This window comes from Hyaena hyaena, unplaced genomic scaffold, assembly GCF_003009895.1.
Source record: "Hyaena hyaena isolate Hyena2069 unplaced genomic scaffold, ASM300989v1 scaffold_97, whole genome shotgun sequence".
Classification (NCBI taxonomy): domain Eukaryota; kingdom Metazoa; phylum Chordata; class Mammalia; order Carnivora; family Hyaenidae; genus Hyaena; species Hyaena hyaena.
Genome location: NW_024080728.1, coordinates 3,009,893 through 3,031,574, shown reverse-complemented (window position 1 = coordinate 3,031,574; position 21,682 = coordinate 3,009,893). Strand labels below are relative to the sequence as shown.

The 21,682-nt window shown below is 43.5% G+C and overlaps 1 protein-coding gene across 9 annotated transcripts in view; it reads right to left on the bottom strand.

Annotated features, from left to right (window-relative positions):
- The window catches only part of LRMDA (leucine rich melanocyte differentiation associated), a 1,037,699-nt gene that overhangs the window by 461,179 nt on the left and 554,838 nt on the right, over window positions 1–21,682 (bottom strand). For all 9 annotated transcript variants that reach the window (XM_039235202.1, XM_039235199.1, XM_039235201.1 and 6 more), the window contains one exon: window positions 2,400–2,526. In XM_039235202.1, coding sequence (XP_039091133.1) covers window positions 2,400–2,526 — 127 coding nt within the window. The remainder of the gene's footprint in view (window positions 1–2,399; window positions 2,527–21,682) is intronic.

Below are 21,682 nucleotides of genomic sequence, written 5' to 3'. Positions count from 1 at the left end.
TATTCAATGCTCTTCAAATGCCAGTGGTAACAGTGGAAAGCAATACTATAACCTACCTATTCTGAATACTTAAGTACCCAACAAACACTTTTCATTGATTGATTATTAAACAAATCAGAGGTCAATGAAAAAAAATCACCCACTAGTTCATCTGTAGACTGGGATGATGTCAAATGTTCTTTCACAGTTGGTGTGCTCTTCTTTTAATTATTTTTCTCAGGCTGGTGTTAAAATGAGCTTACATTTCTTAGTATGCACCAATTAATGCGATAGAGAACTGGCCAGGAAGTGTGCTGAGGGAGAAGAGGAATTGAGTTTGGGATTAGCATTTGTACAGCATTTGCCAGACAAAGTCCTTGTGGGTTGATCTGTGGGCTGTTCTGGAAGTCCTTCTCACAGCACCATTTCTTATATTGCCAACTTCACAATAAATATCCCAGGGCAGAGGCAACTGGTTTTTCACCCTTTCAGAAACCTGTTTTGCTCACATTACCATGGCACTGTAATTCTAACATGCAAAAAAGCCTTTCATATATTCTTCTTTTTAAACCAGTTCTCCTAATAGGCAAGTGAGAGCTGTGATGTCACACATACACACAAGATGAGAAACAGAGGCTTTCAGAGGCTGACCTGTCCCCAGCCACCTGCTAAACATGATTAAGCTGACTCATGAAGCCAAGTCCAAAGGCTAACACTCCACAGTGGTGTGGGACACAGGATATAACCACTGGGGCCCAAAGAAGGAAGATTATCACCCAGTTCTATTCTCGTACCCCTTCTGTTCTTTAATGATTTGAGAATATCATCCAAGTGATCACCTAAGACAGTGACACAGTGACTGTAATAATTTTTCGAACAATGACTAAGAAACTTGTTTGACCAAAGGATAGGAGAGGAAAAAACCCCCATCAATATTGCATTATGATAAAGACTGATATTTACTTGTATTCCTTCTCCTTCCACTTCTATTAAAGGGCCAATTTATAGTCACCACCGTAGCATATTCTACCTAATAAAGAAAGTACTGTCTTATGACTTAAAGTATAAGCAGTGGTTAATAAATTATTTTGCCTATCGTTCTTAAAGTAGACATTTGTACACACGGTAAATGTAATATCTCGTTATATTTTGTACTCTACAGAAAAGGCTCTGATCCCTTTTCTATTTATAACTTGCCATGCAAACATGAACAAGTGACTGAGTTACTCTAGGTTTCAAATGTTTCACTAGTAAAACAAGGTGATTTGACTTCAAGTCTGAAGCAACACAGAAGAACGTAAAGACCTTTGGATATAGCTACAGTTAAGACTGGGACGTAGCATTTTGGTAAATGTCCAGCTTTGGATCTGTGCTTGACCTCTTTCCTCATTCAGGTAAATGGAGAAACTACACCCATCTCCCAGGGTTCGGTAAGAATAAAAAATAATACACTTAAAGGCACCCAGCACAGTGCTTGACCCACAGAAGTGCTCAATAAAGAACAGCTGATGATAATCATTCATTCATTCATTCATGCCACAGTCACTGAACCTCAGTTCCATGCCAAGCATTTTTCTAGGTGTGATGGATACAGGAGTTAACAAAACTGATAACTGCCCCCCAGCTGGTGCTGTGGCAGCATGGAGACCCATAACCGTACACACGAGCTAGGTGCCTCATACTGCAGAAAGCTTCATATTCCATTCTCAGCCTCCCTGTAAAATCGAGAGCCATTAATCCTCCTGTGCCTCACCCCAGGCTGGCTAGGTCCTCACCCACTTAAGGAGACTGCATGCAGTAAAATAGCTCAGCTAGGCCTCTCTCATCACCCTAGTACATCAAACACCACGGAGGACAGAGCTACTTGCGGGCTTCACAAGTCTATCTCGCACCTTTGCCCTTTCCCCCTCTCCTTTGCCAGAACTGTTACACCCCAGGCCTGCACCAGAGCCTTCCAGAAACCTACGTGAAGGCCAAGTTCGCTTAGAGACACTACCCCGTACTCCCCACCAGAGGTCGCCCTCCCACACAAGCCTAAGCAACTAGAACCGAGCTTTGCCTTCTCAGCGGCAGTGACATTATTTTCTTTCTCTATTTTTATCTATTAAAAAGATTTCTTCACAGCCATAACTTAGATCTCTACACTAAAATGGAGCAACAGGAAGATATAATGGTGCATTTCATTTATGAATGACCTATAATAAATTACTCTGAAGTGTCCCGAGTGCCAGAAGACAGAACGCTTTGTCTGCCCATGGACTGTATTTCACATACTTTAATTTAGCTGACACATAAAACTCATTTGACATTTCGCAGGTATTTGTGTGGGGCGGGGGAGGGGAGGGGAGGGGGTGTGCGGGGGGGGGGGGTCACTGCGGGGCAGGGCGGAGAGTGGAGGCAGCGGGCAGAGCCAAGGATATCTGGTTCTTGTTGAGGGTTAAGGTATGGAGCCTGGGTAACCCTGGCAACACGAGGTCGTTCCCGAGCAGATTGTTGTCCAGGATGAGTTCCTCCAGGCTCCCGAACGCGCTCAGTCCTTCCAGTGACCTGCAATGACAAAGGCAACAGGAAAAATGATCCTGCACTAAATCAGGGAGGCCATTATGAGCCGAAATAAATATTTTAACCTTCCCTTTCAGGACTGGGAATAGTTTGGGCTTGGTGCCTGTCAGCAAAGTGAATGACAAGAATTAGTAGCGGGAGCCGGGGTGGGGGCGGCGGGGGAGAAGGGGCCGCTGGCACTCACCGCATCCTTCACGCATTGCCAACATGAAGGATGAGGGTCACTTAGTGAGTAGCCAGGATCCAAAACAAAGGGCTTCAGATACGGCCTGCAGGATAAATTTGTCAATGTCTTGTGCCTTCAGGCACCCAGCCTCGGCTGACCCTAACCTCCATTCCCAAGATAAATAACTCTGTCACAGTTCACCTTCATTCCCTGGACACAAATTTAAGTTGTCATCCATCATTCCTGCCCAGAAATATCATACCCCTCTTACAATAATAAATATAACTTCAAGTATCATTTCTTAGCGGTTCTCCTCTGCACAGTCCAGGAAACGGCAAGGAAGGCTTCCTTTCTTTCCCTTCGCCGGCTTTGACTTACCCCCCCCCCACTTTTTCTTTTTCTCCACTAATCACTTAATTTGCTTCTGCCCAGTGTTCCTGTGGCTGCCCCCAAAGGCAAGGCATCTTCAGAAGCACATAATCACTCCAGTCAGAGAGGGGTGTTTCTTTTTCTTTCATGATTTCTTTTCCTTTTTGTTTTTGTTTTTGTTGGGGGGTAGGGGGGAGGGGCAGTGGGTTAAGGAAGGGGTTGAGGGAATTTCTGTTTCAATGCTCCTGGCTTGAAGTTACGGTTTTAATTTATGGAAAGTGGATTTCTCACTTTATTTTTGAAAGAAGTGTGGAATGCAGCAATGTAGATGTCAAGGCAGTAAATAATCAAGCATCTGAAAGAATTAAGTACCCGGCTCAGGGGAAAAAAAGTATCAGAAAGGGAAAAATAGCCTTGTTTACCCAGTTAGCTGAAAGTTAACTCTTGATGTTGTGGGCTCAGGAGTGTTGGGGGTGGAGGCGGCAAGGGGCAGTTGTGCGCATGTGCTCGCCTTGGAGCGCGCAGACGTTAATTAAAGAAAGCCGCCCGGTGGAGGGACTTGCACAGACACACATACTCCCAGCTCGTTCACCTGCCAGACCCAAGAGCTGTGCTGAGCTTGCACAGGCTGACAGCTGAGCTACGACGTCGACCAGAGGGCGGACTCGCCTGGGATCTCCTGGCTATTCTATAAAATGTGACGAATCAGGGAGATGTTGTCTACACTATTTATTCATTTACTGATGGCACTTGCATTACAGAGCCGGATGCTTGTGCGTGCAGTGTCCGCACATCTGACGTGAGTGTGAACTTTAGCACCAAAGCTGTCTCCAGACGTCTGTAGTTCCTTTATGGGACTTGTGCCAACAAGACTCCAAAACAGGGCGTCAATGCATAGGAGGTGTGATGTGCCTGGGAGTCATTACAGCCCCCGACTCCACTGGGCGCAGAGCTCCTTTGGCTGCCCTGTTCCTCAGGACCCAGCACCCAGACCATCCCCACTCCTGCCGCCAGCACGACCTGCGCCACAGCTGGAAGTTGATACCACTTACACTTTGGGCTAAGGGTCAATGGGGTCATTGTGCTTCATTTCTTCCTCCTCCTTTCTCTTTTTCCTCATGTTATAGGGAGGCAAAACGCAACATACACACATGGAAGATGGGACGCAGCTCCACCATTTACTTGAAGTGTGAGTCTGGACACATCAAAAACGCATCTGCACTCCCTTGTTCTGTGCTGCTTCCAGGGCACAGGATCTTAAGAACGTAAGCCAAAGAAGACGAACAAGTCATTGGCAAATGCTGGTTCCTTTCTTTTTCTTCCTTTTTTTATTCAATGATTTTTCTGGTAGCTGTGACCTTAGGAGGTGTGTTGGAGGGGGAGTGTGTTCTGGATACAGGGGGTGGGCAGATGAGCAAATGTGCAAGGGGTGCCGCAAGTCTGGCTTCTGCAGGGAAACTTCCACCTTCCCTGAAGTCTGTTCCCTCCATGGGGGTTAATAAGTGATGATGGAAAAGTTCTTTTCAGGAGGAGGCCCTGTTGAGGCCACCTCCCTTCAGGGTGCCTTATGGATGGCTAATAAGTTCTTTGTGCACAAACCTGAGTTGGGCTATGGTCAAAGGCAGCATCCAAATACATATTGTTCCTGAGTTATGTTATGCAAATATAATACTCTTATCATGAGAATCGGCAAATGGTTGGCAACTGGCAAGCAAAAGAAAGCTCCCTTCCAAGAGTGCTTCCAGGGAGGCATAAAACAAAAATGACACAGCATGCAGAGAGACAAAGCGAAGAACACCAGAGGGAGTGCCCACAGAGCTGCCTTTCTCTGGGGGCGGGCTTTGGGTCAGAGCTCAGTTCTGAGTGAAACTTCACAGCCGAGCAGGGGACGGTCAGGTTCAAATCCCCCATCATCTGTCTGGTTGTAAGATTCTTTTTGTCATTAATGTTATTAGCTGCTCAGCTAAAAGGGAACCGTGTTACCTGGGAGGAGGAGGAGGTTGCTAATTAATAAATCCCTGTCTTCGTTTCATCAGTGTAGTGTGCACTTGGTGATTTAATCAGCTAAATTCAGAGCTGAGAGACTGGGGACAGGAGACAGAGAGCATAGCGAAGCGTAAAACTGGAGAAGACAGGGTTTGTGGGGCTGGGCTGGCATGCGGAGGCCAGTGAACACAGACCTGGAAGATGGTTTTATTTTTTGCTTTTTAAAAATTGGACTTTGGTTGTTATTGTTGCTGCTGTTTTCATGGAAGGAGAAGGGAAAAGAATTATTTGCATCCATCTTTGAGTTCATACCCCTGTATCCAAGATGCCTGCAAAGAGGTGTGTGCTGTTAAACGGACAAACCAAAAAAAAAGGCTTTAAGGATCCACTCAGATCTGTGCTCTTTAGTGGGACAGCTCTAGTAGCTACAAGGAAAAGATGACGAGATTCCAATTTCTCTGCCATAATCTTGTGTGTGGACAGCAAAATGCACCCCAGACCCAAGAGCCCTGGTGGAGGGGACGCCTGTCACGGCAGGCTTCCTTTGCCAGCTTGGTTTACAATCTGCAGATGTTTGAGGGGTGGGCTGCAAAGGCAGACATGTGTACCAAGGTCAGGGGCTGGAGGGGGGAGGGCAAGGCTGTGCGTACTACCTCAGCAAAGGCAGTTGGAGAGACGTATTCCCAGCCCAGAGAAGAGATGCCAAGGGCAAGACAGGGAGACAGGGTGTGCGGTCTGACCTGTGGCAGGTGGTTTGCTCTGGAAACCTAATCAGCACCTCCGAAGTGCATTGCAGGCTGCCTGCCTCCCGCCTCCCCTGTAGGAAAGCTGCCCATTATCTCACCCACAGGTACCATCTCAGTTACCTCGTTCACAGGGCTCTGGCTGGGTTCCCCCAGGAGCCGCTACGGCTGCTGGGAGAGTCCCTGTGCCTTTTCCAAAGTCATATCAAAATGACAAAACATCACAACGCATTCAGCTCTAGCGGATTCAAACAGAGAGAACTTTTAAGTTTCCACTGTAATTAACCCTATCCTCGTTAAGATAATTATGATCAAGCTTCCTGTCACAGTTAATATCCCAGCATCATTGCCTGTGGCTCACACTCTGCCCTCATTAGCTTATAAAAACAGCGGCACTAACCAGGCGGCCCCAGCCCTTCCAAGCTAGGCCAGTGGTTGTGAGCTGCTAAGGAGGGGCCTGGGGCAGGGCAGCAGGCCCCACAAAGGAGTGGTCTCTTAAACCCCAATACCTTCTGCTCCTGGATGAGCTCCCACTCAGTGGCCTTCATTCTATTCCCAAAAGTTATCCACTCATCAGAATGGGGAAGGAGAAGGGCCCGGACCAAAGCAGAGCTGGTAGGTTTGGGGCAGATGACCTACTAATCCATAGCAACCCCTTCCTGCCTCTTACCCAGCAAAAATCCAGCCAGAAAAATGACTGGAGGACACCTCCAGAACCCTCCATTCAAGAAATGCCAACCTTATTCCTGGGGTATAAGTGGTGGTAACAATTAGATCCCTCTTTCCTTAGCTTTCAGCCTATACCAGGGATGATGCTCCTACCCTGCAAGACGCAGTCAGGGATGGGGAGACACAATTAACCACAGACCCTAAGGAGAAATATCTCTCTCTGTGGAACCCCAGCTGGACTCAAACCCAGATCCAAAGGTAGGGATGTTGTCAAACCAATTAAGAAAATAAGATATGAACTAAAATCTTTACCTACTGCCTCTAATATATCTGAGAAAATGGGAGGCTGTGGAAATTCTAGAGAACCTACCCCATCTGTCTTATGTTAACCACAGTGGCTAGTCCGGTAGACCTGCAAGGGTCAGCTGTTGCCTGCTCTAAAATGGTCTTTCCGGATGACTTTCATCTGCCCAGCATCCAACAAAAAAGGGATCTCGATGTAACCTCCATAATACCTGGAGAGTTGTCAAATGCACAGAGAGGGCCCAATTCCCCTTTGTCAACTGCCTACTGCCCAACCCTGAGCCTGTGAGCCACTCAGAGAAAAGCTGACAGTAGAATCTCAAAGGCAGGACAAAGAGGAAGCTTCAGGGCAACTGACCAGAAGCTGGGAGGGCAATGCCTACATCCATTCCTTCAGAGGCCAAATGCCTCCTTCTATCTACCCTGGGGCCAGCGTCTATGAACAGGCAGAGGTGATGTTCAGTGGTTCTGCACCCATACACCACAACTGGTTATTAGGCTATTTAAATCCTTCTTTACTACTTGTGAATAATTGAACTCTGAGTGCCTCTCCTGCTACACTGGGGACCCCAGAGTCCCCAGACCCTTCACAATCCAGCAACTAGGTGGTTAATGCCCCCACAGCATGGAGTCTCTAGAGACCCTGGTCTAGACAGGATGTGTCTGACTGATCAGTGTAGTTGTTTAATAATTTAAATATCACCTCTGAGAGCAGAAATAGCAACTTGCACCTCTTTTACTTGCCTCACCAGGCCAAGCACAGGGCCTGGCACACAGCAGGTCCTCAGAAAACGTTTTCAAACTGACAACAGACGTCATTACCAAAGCTACAAGAACAGGACAGGCAACACAGAGCTATAGGGAAGGGATGAAGGAAGAAAGAAAAGAATGGGACAACAGTGATACGACAGCTCATATCCCAGAAAATGGCTAGTGGCACCAGACACCTTTGAAAGGCCATTAATACAAACACATGAGAGATACTTGTTCTTTCGGTCACAAAATTCTTTTTAGAGCACCTGTAAATGGTACTACTAGAGATGGCGTAGTACATACTCCATACAGCATATGCCCCAGAACACTACCGGAGATGGAGTAGTATGTACACTATACAGCATATACCCCAGAATACTACTAGAGATGGTGTAGTACATACACTATATAGTATATACCTCAGAACACTACTAAAAATGGCGTAGTACACACGCCATACAGCATATAACCCAGAACACTACTGGAGAAGGCGTAGTAGGTACACTATATAGCATATACCCCGGGACACTACTAGAGATGGCGTAGTACATACTCCATACAGCATATACCCCGGGACACTACTAGAGATGGTGTAGTACGTACTCCATACAGCATATACCCCGGAACACTACTGGAGATGGCGTAGTATGTACACTATACAGCATATACCCCGGGACACTACTAGAGATGGTGTAGTATGTACACTATACAGCATATACCCCAGAACACTACTGGAGATGGTGTAATACATACACTCTATAGCATATAACTCAGAACACTACTAGAGATGGTGCAGTACATACTCCATACAGCACGTACCCCAGAACAGTACTAGAGATGGTGCAGCATGTACTACATACAGCATATACCCCAGAACGCTACGAGAGATGGTATAGTACATACTCTATACAGCATATACCTCAGAACACTACTAGAGGTGGTGCAGTACATACTCCATACAGCACGTACCCCAGAACAGTACTAGAGATGGTGTAGCACGTACTACATACAGCATACACCCTGGAACACTAAAAGAGATGGTGTAGTACATACTCCATACAGCATATACCCCAGAACAATACTAGAGATGGCACAGTACATACTCCATATGGCACATAATGCAGAACACTACTAGAGATGGTGTAGTATGTACTACTCAGCATATACCCCATAACACTATTGGAGATGGTGTAATATATACTCCATACAGCATATGCCCTGGAACAGCACTAGAGATAACATAGTACATACACCATTCAGCATATACCACAGAATAGTACTATAGAGAGTTTAGTACATACTCTATATAGTATATACCAGCGGATACTACTAGAGATAGCATAGTACATACACTATACAATATATACTACTATTCCGTAGTACATACACTATACAACATATACTATATTTTTAGATAAAGTACTATCTGTACAGTTATGTCTATATATTTTCTATATATTTTTTGTCAATCAGGTCACATAGGCAGGAATATGGGATATTATACAAGTAATATATCAAGAGGGGGTGAAAGTCTCTAAAAAAGCAGACAAATGTGGAACAGGCTCATGGCTATGTATAATTGTATATACTAACACCATGTGATAGTATATCATACTGAATTTGTCTAAGTCACCCCAAAGCCCTTAAGTCCCTTGTCAGGATGGATAATCCTTGAGCTGCATGGAATAAAATTCAACACTGGCCATAACAGACATGAATCCAAGACTAGTCAAAAATATAAGGCATCTGACTAGGTATTTGTTAACTCTAAGTGGAATCAAGTGTGAAGCCATCATGCACCATACCTAAAATACTAAGAAAACTGTTATATATGATCCCTAAAGAATTATGGAAAATATATAAGGAGTTGGAAACCCAGAAATCGGTAATACAACTGCAGTTATTTTGAAAGGGAAGTAAGATTCTTCACACTTTGGATTAATAAGTTCATATACTTATAAAATTCTAGTCAGATTATACTTCTGAGAAACTGGTATTTGTTTACCTTAGGACAATGTAAATCAGGTTTCTAGTCATGTTACTCTTTTTACTTTTGCTACCAGGAAGCTCAGAGTGAAATTGTGACTCAGATGTAAAAAGGTAACCCATAGTTTCTAGATCTGCTTTCTAACTTTGTAGTTGAGGATTATAATTTTTATAGTCTTTATATGTTATCTATTTATTAGTTTTTTGTTTTATTAATTCTAATAAGCTAGTTTGAATCCTCTGTAATATGCAACAAGACATATATATGGCATTGAGTCTCAAACAGGCAGTTTCTGTACATTAAGGACAAGTTCTGTGAGACCAGCTATTAATGTGGACAGTTGACTAGGAATAAAGGTATATTGTACCAGATTTCAAAAAGGCTTTGAAATGATTCTAATGATATCCCTATGACAGGAGAGCAAAAACTAGGCTATAAAATGACAAGTTTAGACAGAGCCATAAATGGTTCAAACATATACCTGAAGAATACTAATTAACGGCCCAGCTTGTGCCGAAGGAAGGGTCTGGGGACTCTGGTCCTGCTTTTTGCCAACGACTTGGTTAAGGATATGTTTATCACATTTATGGAGTACAAGACCCAAGAAAGATATTCAGGAGCATACAGGAGAATCCAAAATGATCATGTTGGAATCAATAGATTGTTTTAGCCCAAAAAGACGAAACTTCATATTATCTAATGTGAAGATCTGAATATACATTTCAAGTCCAACTACCAAAGCAGTGTCCAGGTGGCTCAGTCAGTTGAGTGTCCAACTCTTGATTTCAGCTCAGGTCACTATCCCAGGGTTGTGGGACCGAGCCCAGTGTCAGACTCTGCACTGAGCATGGAGCCTGCTTGAGATTCTCTCTTCCTCTCTGTCCCTCTTCCTGACTTGTGTGCTGTCTCTGTGTGTGTGTGTCTCTCTCTCTAAAAAAATAAAAATTAAAAAAATTTAAGGTCCAACTATCCAAAAATACCTATTTGAAGAAACTCTTAAAAGGCAAATGTAAATTGGGAAAATATTTCCAATCTCTCCTACAATCTAAGGTTTAAAATTCCTAATATTAAATGAGCCTTTGAAAATGATTAAGGGAAAGCTGAAAGCCCCAAGGAAAACCAAAAGACATGGAAAGAAAATGCATAAGGCATGCATATGGTCAATATTAGAAAGGCAGAGTGAAATTCCAACTTCACTGGGAATCTAAAATATTCAATTTAAACGAGATATTTTCTTTTTTTTTATACTTTTTATTTATTTTTGAAACAGAGAGAGACAGAGCATGAGCAGGGAAGGGACAGAGAGAGAGGGAGACACAGAACCTGAAACAGGCTCCAGGCTCTGAGCTGCCTGCACAGAACAGGCACCCCCTACATTTCCTTTCTTTTTTTTTTTTTTTTTATGGATTTTAATTTTTTTTAAATAGTTTATTGTCAAGTTGGTTTCCATATAACACCCAGTGCTCATCCCCACAGGTGCCCTCCTCCATGCCCATCACCCCCCTTCACCTCCCCCCCCACCCCATCTGCCCTCATTTTTTTCTCAGCATTCAAGAGTCTCTCATGGTTTGCCTCTCTCCCTCTCCCCCACTATTTTTCCCCTTCTTCTCCCCCATGGTCCTCCGTTAAGTTCCTCCTAATCCTCCTATATGTGCAAACATATGGTATCTGTCCTTCTCTGCCTGACTTATTTTGCTCAGCATAACACCCTCGAGTTCCATCCATGTTGCTACACATGGCTGGATTTCATTCTTTCTCATTGCCATGTAGTATTCCATCGTATAGATAAACCACATCTTCTTGATCCATTCGTCCGTTGATGGACACTCAGGTTCTTTCTATGTTTTGGCTATTGTTGAGAGTGCTGCTATGAATATTGGGGTACATGCGCTCCTATGCATCAGCACCCCTGTATCCCTTGGGTTAATTCCTAGCAGTGCTATTGCTGGGTCATAGGGGAGTTCTATTAAACGAGATCTTTTCATTTCACTAACAAATCCATGTTTCCTTACATCATAACATAGTCTTGTCAAAAGTTCCAAGTAACAGACCAACACAATACTTAGAGGAGACTGATGCTGTTATAACCTTTCTGGATGGCAATTTATATTCTAATAATTTATTCAATAAATATTAAAGAAATGTGCATGGTTTAAGCATGTTCCCTATAGCATTATTTATAGTAACAATGTAAACATGCCTAAATGCCCAATGATAAGTGATCACATAAAGCTCAATGTATCTGTATAATGAAATACCATGTGGTAATTAAAAATGATATTGTAGACATATATCTACTGATCCAATAAAATGTCATGCTATCTATTTAAGTACCTAAACTGAAGTTTTAATACATACAGCACACAAAGTACAATCTCATGCACTAAAATTAAGTCATCTAGGTCTCCCCTCCATTCCCTACACAAATTTTAATTTGTACCATGTTTTCCATATAGATGGTTAAGAGCCATTAAAGTAGTCTGTTAGTTGTTTCCAGTTTACAAACTACTGTTAATGTACAATCTTGTACATAGGGACATTAGGAGAATTCTGTACGTAAATACCGGTGCTTCAGTGCATACATGTACTCATATACCTACATACTGATAGAGTGATCCCAGATATATACTACTAACCTGTGCACAGTGGTTATTTATAGGGTATTTTTCTTCTCTTTTACAGTGTTCATTAGTTACTAGGTTTTCTATCATGAGTATCATATAATCAGAAAAGTCTCCAGTAACTATTACTTTTAAATAAAACGATTCTCCAAACACAAGATGCAGGAACCCTGCATGAAGAGCAGTGTGTATAAAGGCTTAGTATGAATCAGCAGAGTGGGGCTGCCTCCCCAGAAGGGAATCTGATCCTACTCTACTGGTCCCTAAGTAACTCCACTGGGAGTTTTGTTTCAATTCTGAGTGCCAGACTCAAAGGGACATCAGCACTCAGAAATACCATACATCGAGACTGAGCAGCTGGTGAGGGGTTTAAGAAACAGTGATGGCGACAGTCAAAATGATTTAACCAAGAGCAGAAGAGGCTTAGTTGTTTCAAAGTACTAAGTCTGTGGCATTCCAGAAGGCAGAATCAAAAACAAATAAGACAAAATAATAGAAGCTAGAAGGAAAGGTCTTGAATCAATTTTTAAAAACTTACAAAAACAGAGGGCTGTTCACCAAAGGACTGAGCTGTCTTCTCAGTCACTATTTGTGATCAGAGGTTAGAATCACTTAGAATCTTTAAAGGAAAATTCTGCATACAATATTAGATTTGGTGACTCCAATATTCTACCCATATACTGTGCCTATCCAACGGGAGCTCCTTTGTTTGTAACTACAGTTTACAAGAGCTGCTCCTTCCCTGCCAGACAGCCTGGTGGAAAGAGGGGAGCAGAGAGTCCTAGCTCTGTTATTCTCCATCACACTAAACTGTGTGCCTTCTTCTCATCCTCTAGCTGGGACTAAGTCGCAGTTGTATTTGAACTGTCACAGTCTTCTTCATAGACTTTGAGTCCCAGAAGAATTTTAGGGTGTTCTATCCTCAACTTCACAGAAAGTGACTAATAATCAGAGAGACAAAGTGGCTTACCTAAAACCATACAGAGTAACCAATCCATGTCTAGAATATTTGGACACAGAATGCAGTGGTCCTTCAACTGAACTATGCTAAATTACCTTTAAATAATTTCTAGCTGAGATCTAAAAACAGAAATTCACTATTGCTACATCCTTTCTCCAAACACTGTGTATAGCTTTGTAATCCATTTATTGTATGTCTTCAACCATACTGATGGTCTTCAAATTCTTTTGTCTTTTGATCTACATCCCTTCCTGCCCCTCCTAAAACAATCCCCTTAAGAACTAATTCTTATATTTAATGTGGCCTTCATGAAGTAAAGTATGCTTTAGGTGGAGCTAATCCCATTGGCATGTACCTCTATAGCTCACTTATTCATTCATTCATTTCACTCATGCACAAAAATGTACTGAGTGCCATTTCTGTGCCCAGTACTTTGCTAGTCTCTGGGGCTACACAAAGCACTGGGGCATGCTCCCCTACTTTACGCAGATGTAGGCAGGGTAATGGGTTAGATTGGGATGATAAACAACACTCTGAGGAGGGAGGAGGATTAGAGAAGGTTTCAAGAGGAAGTGGGCTTGAGCTAAATCTCAATCCAACTGAATACTAATTCTGTGAGCATCTTCTTACACTTTATGCCAAATTTGGTAGCAAAGGAACATAAGAAGAAGAGATAACTAAACCCATCATGCAAGCAACTGTCATTCCAAAAAGCCTACTTGGCACAAGAAAGGGTACATGTGTTATCCCCTTCCAACATGGCAGGCTCTCTCAGGACCCACCTATATCTGGGGATACAAAAGATGTACAAGTCATGGCACCTGCTCCCTGTGGGCTTACCATCCATGGGAACAGAGGAAGAAGTTGGACTTGAGATGGAGAGACCATAAAGAACAGCACATTATTAAGCAGAGTGGGAAAAATGGGCTCTAGAAGTTGGGAGGAAAGAAATGAGGGCTGCAGCAGTCACCATTTTCTGCCCACCCCTCCCGTGTTTGTCCTGAAGTTATTGCAGCAAGTGGTTCCCTGAGGAGAGAGGTAAGGACCAGGTACCCTCCCTATGAACAAGCTAGATGCCTCCATGTCTTATTCTCAACACTCTGCCCATTCGGCTGTCCTCCATGCCTCTTGCTGAATCTTTCCTGCATTTCTCCCACTCTGGTGATAGGGCTTGGTATGGGCTTTGACTATGTCTCTAAAATTATTTTGATTCACGGCTTGAGATTTTACAAAACCACACATGTACGCATGGAGCCTGTGGCCTCAGGATCTTGTTTGTTTTTAAGAGTCTAAAGAGTGAGTTTGTTTGGCGGGTTCTATAAATGGAGGTTTTCTTTACTAGGGAGATGTAAGGGAGTGGACATGGTGTGTTGCAGCCGCGGTATGTGTGCACGTCGCCATGGGGCGGAATTCAGCGCCTGGTGGGGGAGGCTCCCACAGCCATTGGGCAAACATATGTTGGGCCAAGAACACAGCTCTTCAACCTCATGAACTGTTTGCTTGAAAGATAACAGTGTCTCTTCCACACAAGCCTTTCACCACCCTCCATAAAGGGAATTTAATTCAACAGATGGTGTCTACTCATTGCAAACCAACCAGAAAAGGAGACATTTACATGGCTGTGCCTCAAGGCCCTAGGGACCCAGAGGGGCCCTAATCAAATACCTGCCCAAAGACCAGCTTCCCTATGGGCAAGGCCCCCTGGAATGAAATCAGGCCAGGAACACCAGCAAAGCTGTGCCAACTACTGATTCTGTGAGGTCCCAGTTGGCTGAAAAAGGTTAAAACATGTTTTCTGTCCCAGACTACAAGATAGCTTTATATCTCCTGAAGGAAAGAAGGCCCTGGGTGATATGGTGACTTCCAAAAGTGGCTTACTACTGGAGTCATTTTCTTTCCTTCAAAACAACCCTAGTTCCATACTTCGCAAAATCTTTCAAAGAATGACTTTGTTAGGGTTGTACTCTGTTTCATATAAAGGCACATTCTGGGACCCGAGGACCAGCACCTCACAGAAGTTAACAGTTTTAGGGACAAAGAAGACAAATCAAATGCTTGCAGATGTGCAGCACGATGAACACAAGATTTTCCCCCTGGACTAAATGCAGGTTCTTTCATCTCTATGTGCCTCTTCCGTTACCTGACCGCTGCTCTTGGGGTTAGAATATCATGTTGGTATTTTCACAAAGAATGTGGTATTTCAATGGAGACTATCTTGTCACTTCAGTGAAGCCAAACACAAATGTGGCAATTGGGCACACAAAGAAAGACCACTAAATTTGGGTGCCCGATTTCTGTTTTCAGTTTCTGGCTATCATTTTCTCATCCATTATGGTGGAGGAAAAATCCCAGACCTCTACACTTTGCAGATATTGGAAGAGGGAGGACATGAGATAAGGTAGCTAAAAACAAGCCCAGGTAGACATAGGGGTCACTGATACTTGAAAGATTGTTTTTGAGGGGAAAAAAGTGTGCATTTTATTTTCAAAAGAAGTAATTAGTTATCTCAGGTAAGGAAGTAAGTAGCTGAAACACCAAAGACATACTAACATGTACTCAGAATCATCAGACAACATAAGGAAATGTCAGCTTGGGAGAACCTCTATCTGAAGATGACCAGGGACCCTGATTCTTGTCCTGCCTTGGTGACTATCTTCTTGCAGTGCTTCAGTCAAAACCTTTGTGCTGCTCTGGGCCTCACTTAACTTTTTTGTAAACTGGGCAGGCCAGACTCAATCATTTTAGATGTCTGTTCATTTTCTAACATTCTCTGCTCTAAAGTGGGTTACAAGAGGGAAAGCTCCCACACCAAGCTAAAGTTTTATCTTTGCCTTAGACATGCCATCACTCAGTAAAAAGTTGAGAGTAAATGTAGCAATCTTCATATGGCCAAAAATAGAGGCTGGAGTGCAGCAGGGGTAGGGGAGAGTTTCCAGTCTAAAGTATGAAATCTGATTAACAAAATAATCTGGGAGGGAGAAGTTGGGGGAGAAAAAACTCCCCCTCTCCCCCTGTGTTTTTTTTTTTTCATCTTTCCTAATATCCTAGACCAGGGAGTGACAGGCTAAGTGACACAGTGCTCAGAGGGCAAAAGATAAATGTTTGATGAATTGGCCATTGGTAGGGAAGTGATGGGCTTTGTATGTGCATAATGGCCAAGCTGCCTTTCCATGCCGATTGTCTGCCAAGATAAGAAGCCGTAATGAATGGACCCTGAGATGCCCTGGACAGAAGCAGTTTTAATTTGATTGGTCTTAATAAATTAATTTTAAAAAGAAAAAATGGCAGAAGGAAGAGGATAACAATTTGAAAAGACCAGGAAGACTGAGAGTTACATGTATCCAGGATGGACACTGACCACTGTTTTTTCCATTCACTGTGCTAATAAGTCAGCAGAGGAAGAAAAGTTTGATTTCATTACATCTGTAAATCATTAAAAAAAAAAAAAAAAGAGCCCTATGTGTGCCCAGTATTGTGCAGACACTTGAGATATGGAAATTAAATGGCCTGACCAAACAGAAAAGTACCCTAAAAACTACAAATTGGATTATTCATTCATTAACTTACTCCTTCAGGGAATATTTACTGAGCACCCTCTATCTAGGCCTAAGGTGAATGAAACAAGTCTGCTCCCACCTGTGTGGAGCCTGATGGGCTAGGATTTTGTAGCTAAGTGAGGAATATTCTCCTGGTCCACAAACTCCTACTTTGATATGCTCTCGTCCAAGGGGCCATGAGTGAATGTCTTAGATACCTCCTAACCCAAAGGCAGCTAATTTCCCATTTCCATATGTATTCCCTGATTTGGGTCCCCTGGCCCTGCATCTATGTTTAGCTTCACTGAGTTTACTAGATAGTCTCCATCAAACAACACACTGCTTAATGAAAACACCACAATGGCGATCCAGTGCCAAGAGTGGCAGTCATTTAACCAAAGGCAGACAGGAGAAAAGAGGCTTCCTAGGAGAACTCTAGCTGTGCCCATTAATGAATTACCTTGTGGATCTTATTTGTGTGTGTGTGTGTGTGTGTGTGTGTGTGCACATGAGTGTGCACATGTGTTTTCCATGTGCAAAACTGGGAGTTGGAGCAGACAATCTGCTCCATCTTTGCACTGACATTTATTTGAGATCTTGTATGGAACAGACGCTCTGATAGACCCGGGAGTGCAAATACAGTAAAGATATTATCCTGTCCTCAAGGGGCCCACAATCTCATGAAGCAAGGGCAAAAACACAGTTATAACACATTGTGGTTTAAATGTTCCTTCTGCCTTCAAATGACCATAAAAGATCTCTAAGGTCCCATCTAATATCTAAAATGTCCTAAGACTAGAGTCCTAACTACCAGTTTTTTCTTTGATTTTTAAGACAAAGATGGAATTACAAAGAAGCTTGGCTATCCAAGCATTTTTGATGGTCACCTTCCATGATATCATGCATTTTCCAGTGTTAGGAGAAAGAATTCTATGCAAAATGCAACATTAAAAATACACCCCCTCCCACCTCTGAGGGTATACATTTTTCTATGACTGTAAAAGGAAAGTCACTCATTACTAAGCAGCTCAGTGAAGCTCACACTATTGGAGAATATAAAGTTTTATGAGCAGGTCTCTCCTTCTCTTTCTGGGTGTAAGTGAGAAAGTGAGTGAGAGAGAGCTGGAGAGGTCTGGCTCAGGAGTCCAGGGTGAATTATAGACTGCCGCTCAAGATTCACAGCTCTTCGTGGTAGGAGGTTAATATTCTCACATGTCATTAGGTCTGCTGGCTCTCCTGATGGTTCATTGAAGCAGGCAGCAAATTATTTCCTCATGCTGCAGAGGACAGCACACTTCAAAGCAAGCGAACTCAGGTCAGGATAGGCCTCTGGGTGGATTAATGACTTGAGATCACCAGAAGTTGTCTATAGGTAAGAATGGGTCTGAAGCTTTTGACAAAGCTAACTTTTTTGATACGTCTTGACCTGGCTTTCAAGCCAGACCTCCAGATTTTATTTCTGTCACCTTCTAAGGACCTGCCAGGATTTGTAGGAACACTGAGTAACGTGTCTGGTCATTCTATCTTCCCTTGAAGTGCCTCCACCTGCTCTCTGCTGTTGTACAACTCACCCATGGTTCAAGGTGGAGCTCAAACCCTATCTCCTTGGAGGAGACTTTTCAGCCTGTCCCGGACCCGGCTGAACTTCTCTCCCAAAACCTTCAACTTTGCATGCTCTTTCCATAACTGGTCCACAGACGGTCTGCTCACCCATGTCCTAGGTGTCTTACTCTTGTCTCCTTGAAAATTAAGGATCCCTCTTGGCATCTCCCACAGTGATGGCTAAGTAGGAGAGGAAAACCTACCTCCCTGGATATAGGCCCAAATCCTAATCCTATCTCCTTTCCAGAAAAGAGCCTCAGAAATGTTTATAGGACAGACTCCTTAAAATCCTTGTTTACAGGTTACTTGGGAAATACCACATCAGTTGCAGCCCACTCAATCACTGTATATGAGCAGATGCCTTCCTTTCCCTCTCTGGACCTCAGATTCCTCCAGAGTGGAATAAAGGGGTGACTGTATCTGTGTGTCTAGACGGGTGGTTTGTGAACCATACGTCTCAGAGTTCAGATGCCAAAGCCCAACCCTGGCTTACAAATCACTCCCTTTGTGGGTGGGGTCTGGATATCTCCAGTTAATTCTCCACATCATCTCCATGCATAAGAAAGTGTGAGAACCACTGGGGGTCTCCAATTCAAGCACCTTCAGGGGCAAGTCAGGTGATATGTTGTATTTCAGTGAAACCAAGGTTATTTTAGGTATTCACAAGAGAGAAAAACCACTGTCAATTAAAAATAACCCAATGTTTCCTACCTTAAAATACCTCAGGAACTCTTTCCTTTCTTATATCCTGCTTGTGGCTTCGTAAGAAACATAGTCATAAATCAAGGTCATTACTCCAACTAATATTTGTTTCATGATATCAAGTGTATGCCCTTTCCACGTACACGATAATTTTATCTTTCAGTGCCAAATCAGTGAATTATTAAATGGTACATGAGTTACCGAAAATGTGTACTAGTCAAGTGAGGTGAAAATAATAACAACACTAAGTTGGGATGTATAGTGACAACCACCCCATTCCAACTGCCTCATGGCCAGTTACAATTTTAAAAAGCCATCCATTTTGAGATGGATTCAGAGATACTGAAATGTGGGGAGAAAATGTGCATTTTAGAAATGCTGAAATACAATGAAGAGAAGATGATAAAAATGGTGAGGACTGAGGGAATCCCAACATATGCTCTACCCAAAGGTATCTGAATTAGCATGTGTGTCATCCACACACACAGTGATGGGCTGTACGTGGCCCATGGGAGAATGATTACATTATCTGTTGTCTACACTGAGGCACCTCCCAGAGTAAAAAGGACACTGTTGCTCATTATGCCCTGAGAACAGGCTTGAAGTAGAATTGTCCTAGGCAGACACGGATGGAAGTTAACCTACGCATGAGCCAGCAAACAACAACCCCTGGGCTAATCACTAGAGCCCGATTAATTCTAACATTTAGGTCTGTAGTATCATGCATCAGTTGAAGCTGCTTTTCACTCTATGTCTTTAAAAATCCCTGGAAGTCTGACATTCATAAGCCTGTGGCTCTCCTAACTCCCCACAGCCACCTAGAATCGACCCACAACTATCTCTTCCTATTAACACATGCCTGTGCTTTCTCCTGAAAGAAACTGCAGCTCACCACAGAGCTCCCTTCAGGTGTTTAACAGGATTCCATCAGTGGTCTTCAATGAAGGGAAATTTTTGGCCCCCTAAAAGGCACTTATCAATGCCTAAAGACATTTCTGGTTGTCACATATGGGTGGTGCCACTGGCCTCCAGTGGGTAGAGGCTGGGGATGCTTTAACCATCCTGCAATATACAGAGCAGCCCCCACAACAAAAACTTATTTGACCCAGTGTCCTTAGTGGTGAGGCTGAGAGACTCTGGAGTAGGTGAAAGATAATGCTTTTGCTCCCTCACTGTGGGGTGAGCCGCTCTCCCTCCATCTTGCTCTCACTACTCTCCTGCAAGCCCTTCTCCACAGCTGAGAGTTACATCCAAATCCTGCTGACCCAATTCATGATATGGGAAGGAGCCTCCACAGTGATGGAGGAGTTGGCACAGCTAGTCAATCGCCACAAGGAAAGTAATAGAACTTTCCCCCTTCATGGCAGCAGACAAGACTGACAGACTATGTGACTTTTCCCTTCCCCAACATCACCAGAAAAGAAAGTGACAGCAAACATATCAAGCTAGCTGGAAGCTGCAGCTTGTTAAGGCTCAGAAGTCCTGAACTTCCACAGATGGGTGCACCCTTAGAAGATGTATACACTTCTTGGGAAGCCAGAGTAGCCCATGAAGGAAACCCTGCACACAGAAGGGTTTGCCCCAGGATTGAAACATGTCCCAGTCAGACATTTCAGATTTGCCTGAGTGCAGTCGTCCGAGCGTGGGTAGAGAAGTCCCTGCGATTGCTCTTGGTGGACTCCTTTCTCCATGAGGAAGCAGCAGCCAGACTGGATGTACAACAGAAAAACATCACCCCCAACCCCGCAGAGAATAGGGAATCCTGAGGGGAATGGCAGACCAAGGCAGAATGTGGAGACAGAAAATAAGGGCACTGATTCAGGACCAAGGACAGGACATGAGGTGCTAAGACCTCAAAACCAGGCCAGGAATACTTCCAATATTAGTTTTCCAAGGGCTGCTATAACAAAGTACTACAAACCAGGTAGCTTTGGAGAACAGACATTTGTCTCACAGTTCTGGAAGCTAGAAGTCCAAGTGTGTCAGCAGACACTAGGGAAGGATCTGTTTCAGGCCTCTCCCCCAGCATTTGCCCTATATATGGGTCTTTCTCTTCACATGGTATTGCTTTTATAAGGACACTGATCATATTGGACTAGGGACCCACCCTACTCCAGTATGATCTCATTTTAACTTAACTAATTACATCTATAACACTATTTCCAAATAAGTTCACACTCTGAGGTAATGGGGTTAGGACTTCAACCTAAGAATCTGGGGAGTTGTGGGGCATGGGGAGACAGAATTCAACCCATAATACCTAAGTGATACCTAGTTCCATAAAGAGTGCCAAGGTTCTCAGTGGTGCCCATGGAGGAGATATTATGAGGGAGAGGCACCATGGTTAGGTATTTGAGCCAGGCGCTGAGAACTTCCAATCACAAGCACTGAAGGGGTGGTCAGTCCCAACCGCCTCACACCATATTCATTTTCACTCTTCTTCTCAAGGCTTCCTATTCCTGGCTTCACACAACCACCAATCAGAATATAAAAACAGAACACACTGTTTATCTAAAGTTCACATGTGCATCCATCGGCATTCTCTGAGCCATAGCCACAAACCTAGAGATAAGTGAATGATGCTTCTGTGAAGTCAGTGTTCAAAAAAGGTTGGGTCCCCTCTCAGCCCCAAATGGTGTCACAAAACCAGGATGTTATCGAAAGGAATCTTAAGCATTCATTCAGAAAACTATGACTTCCAAGCAAAGCAGCGCTTTAAGACTAGTTTCCTAATCTTTGGCCA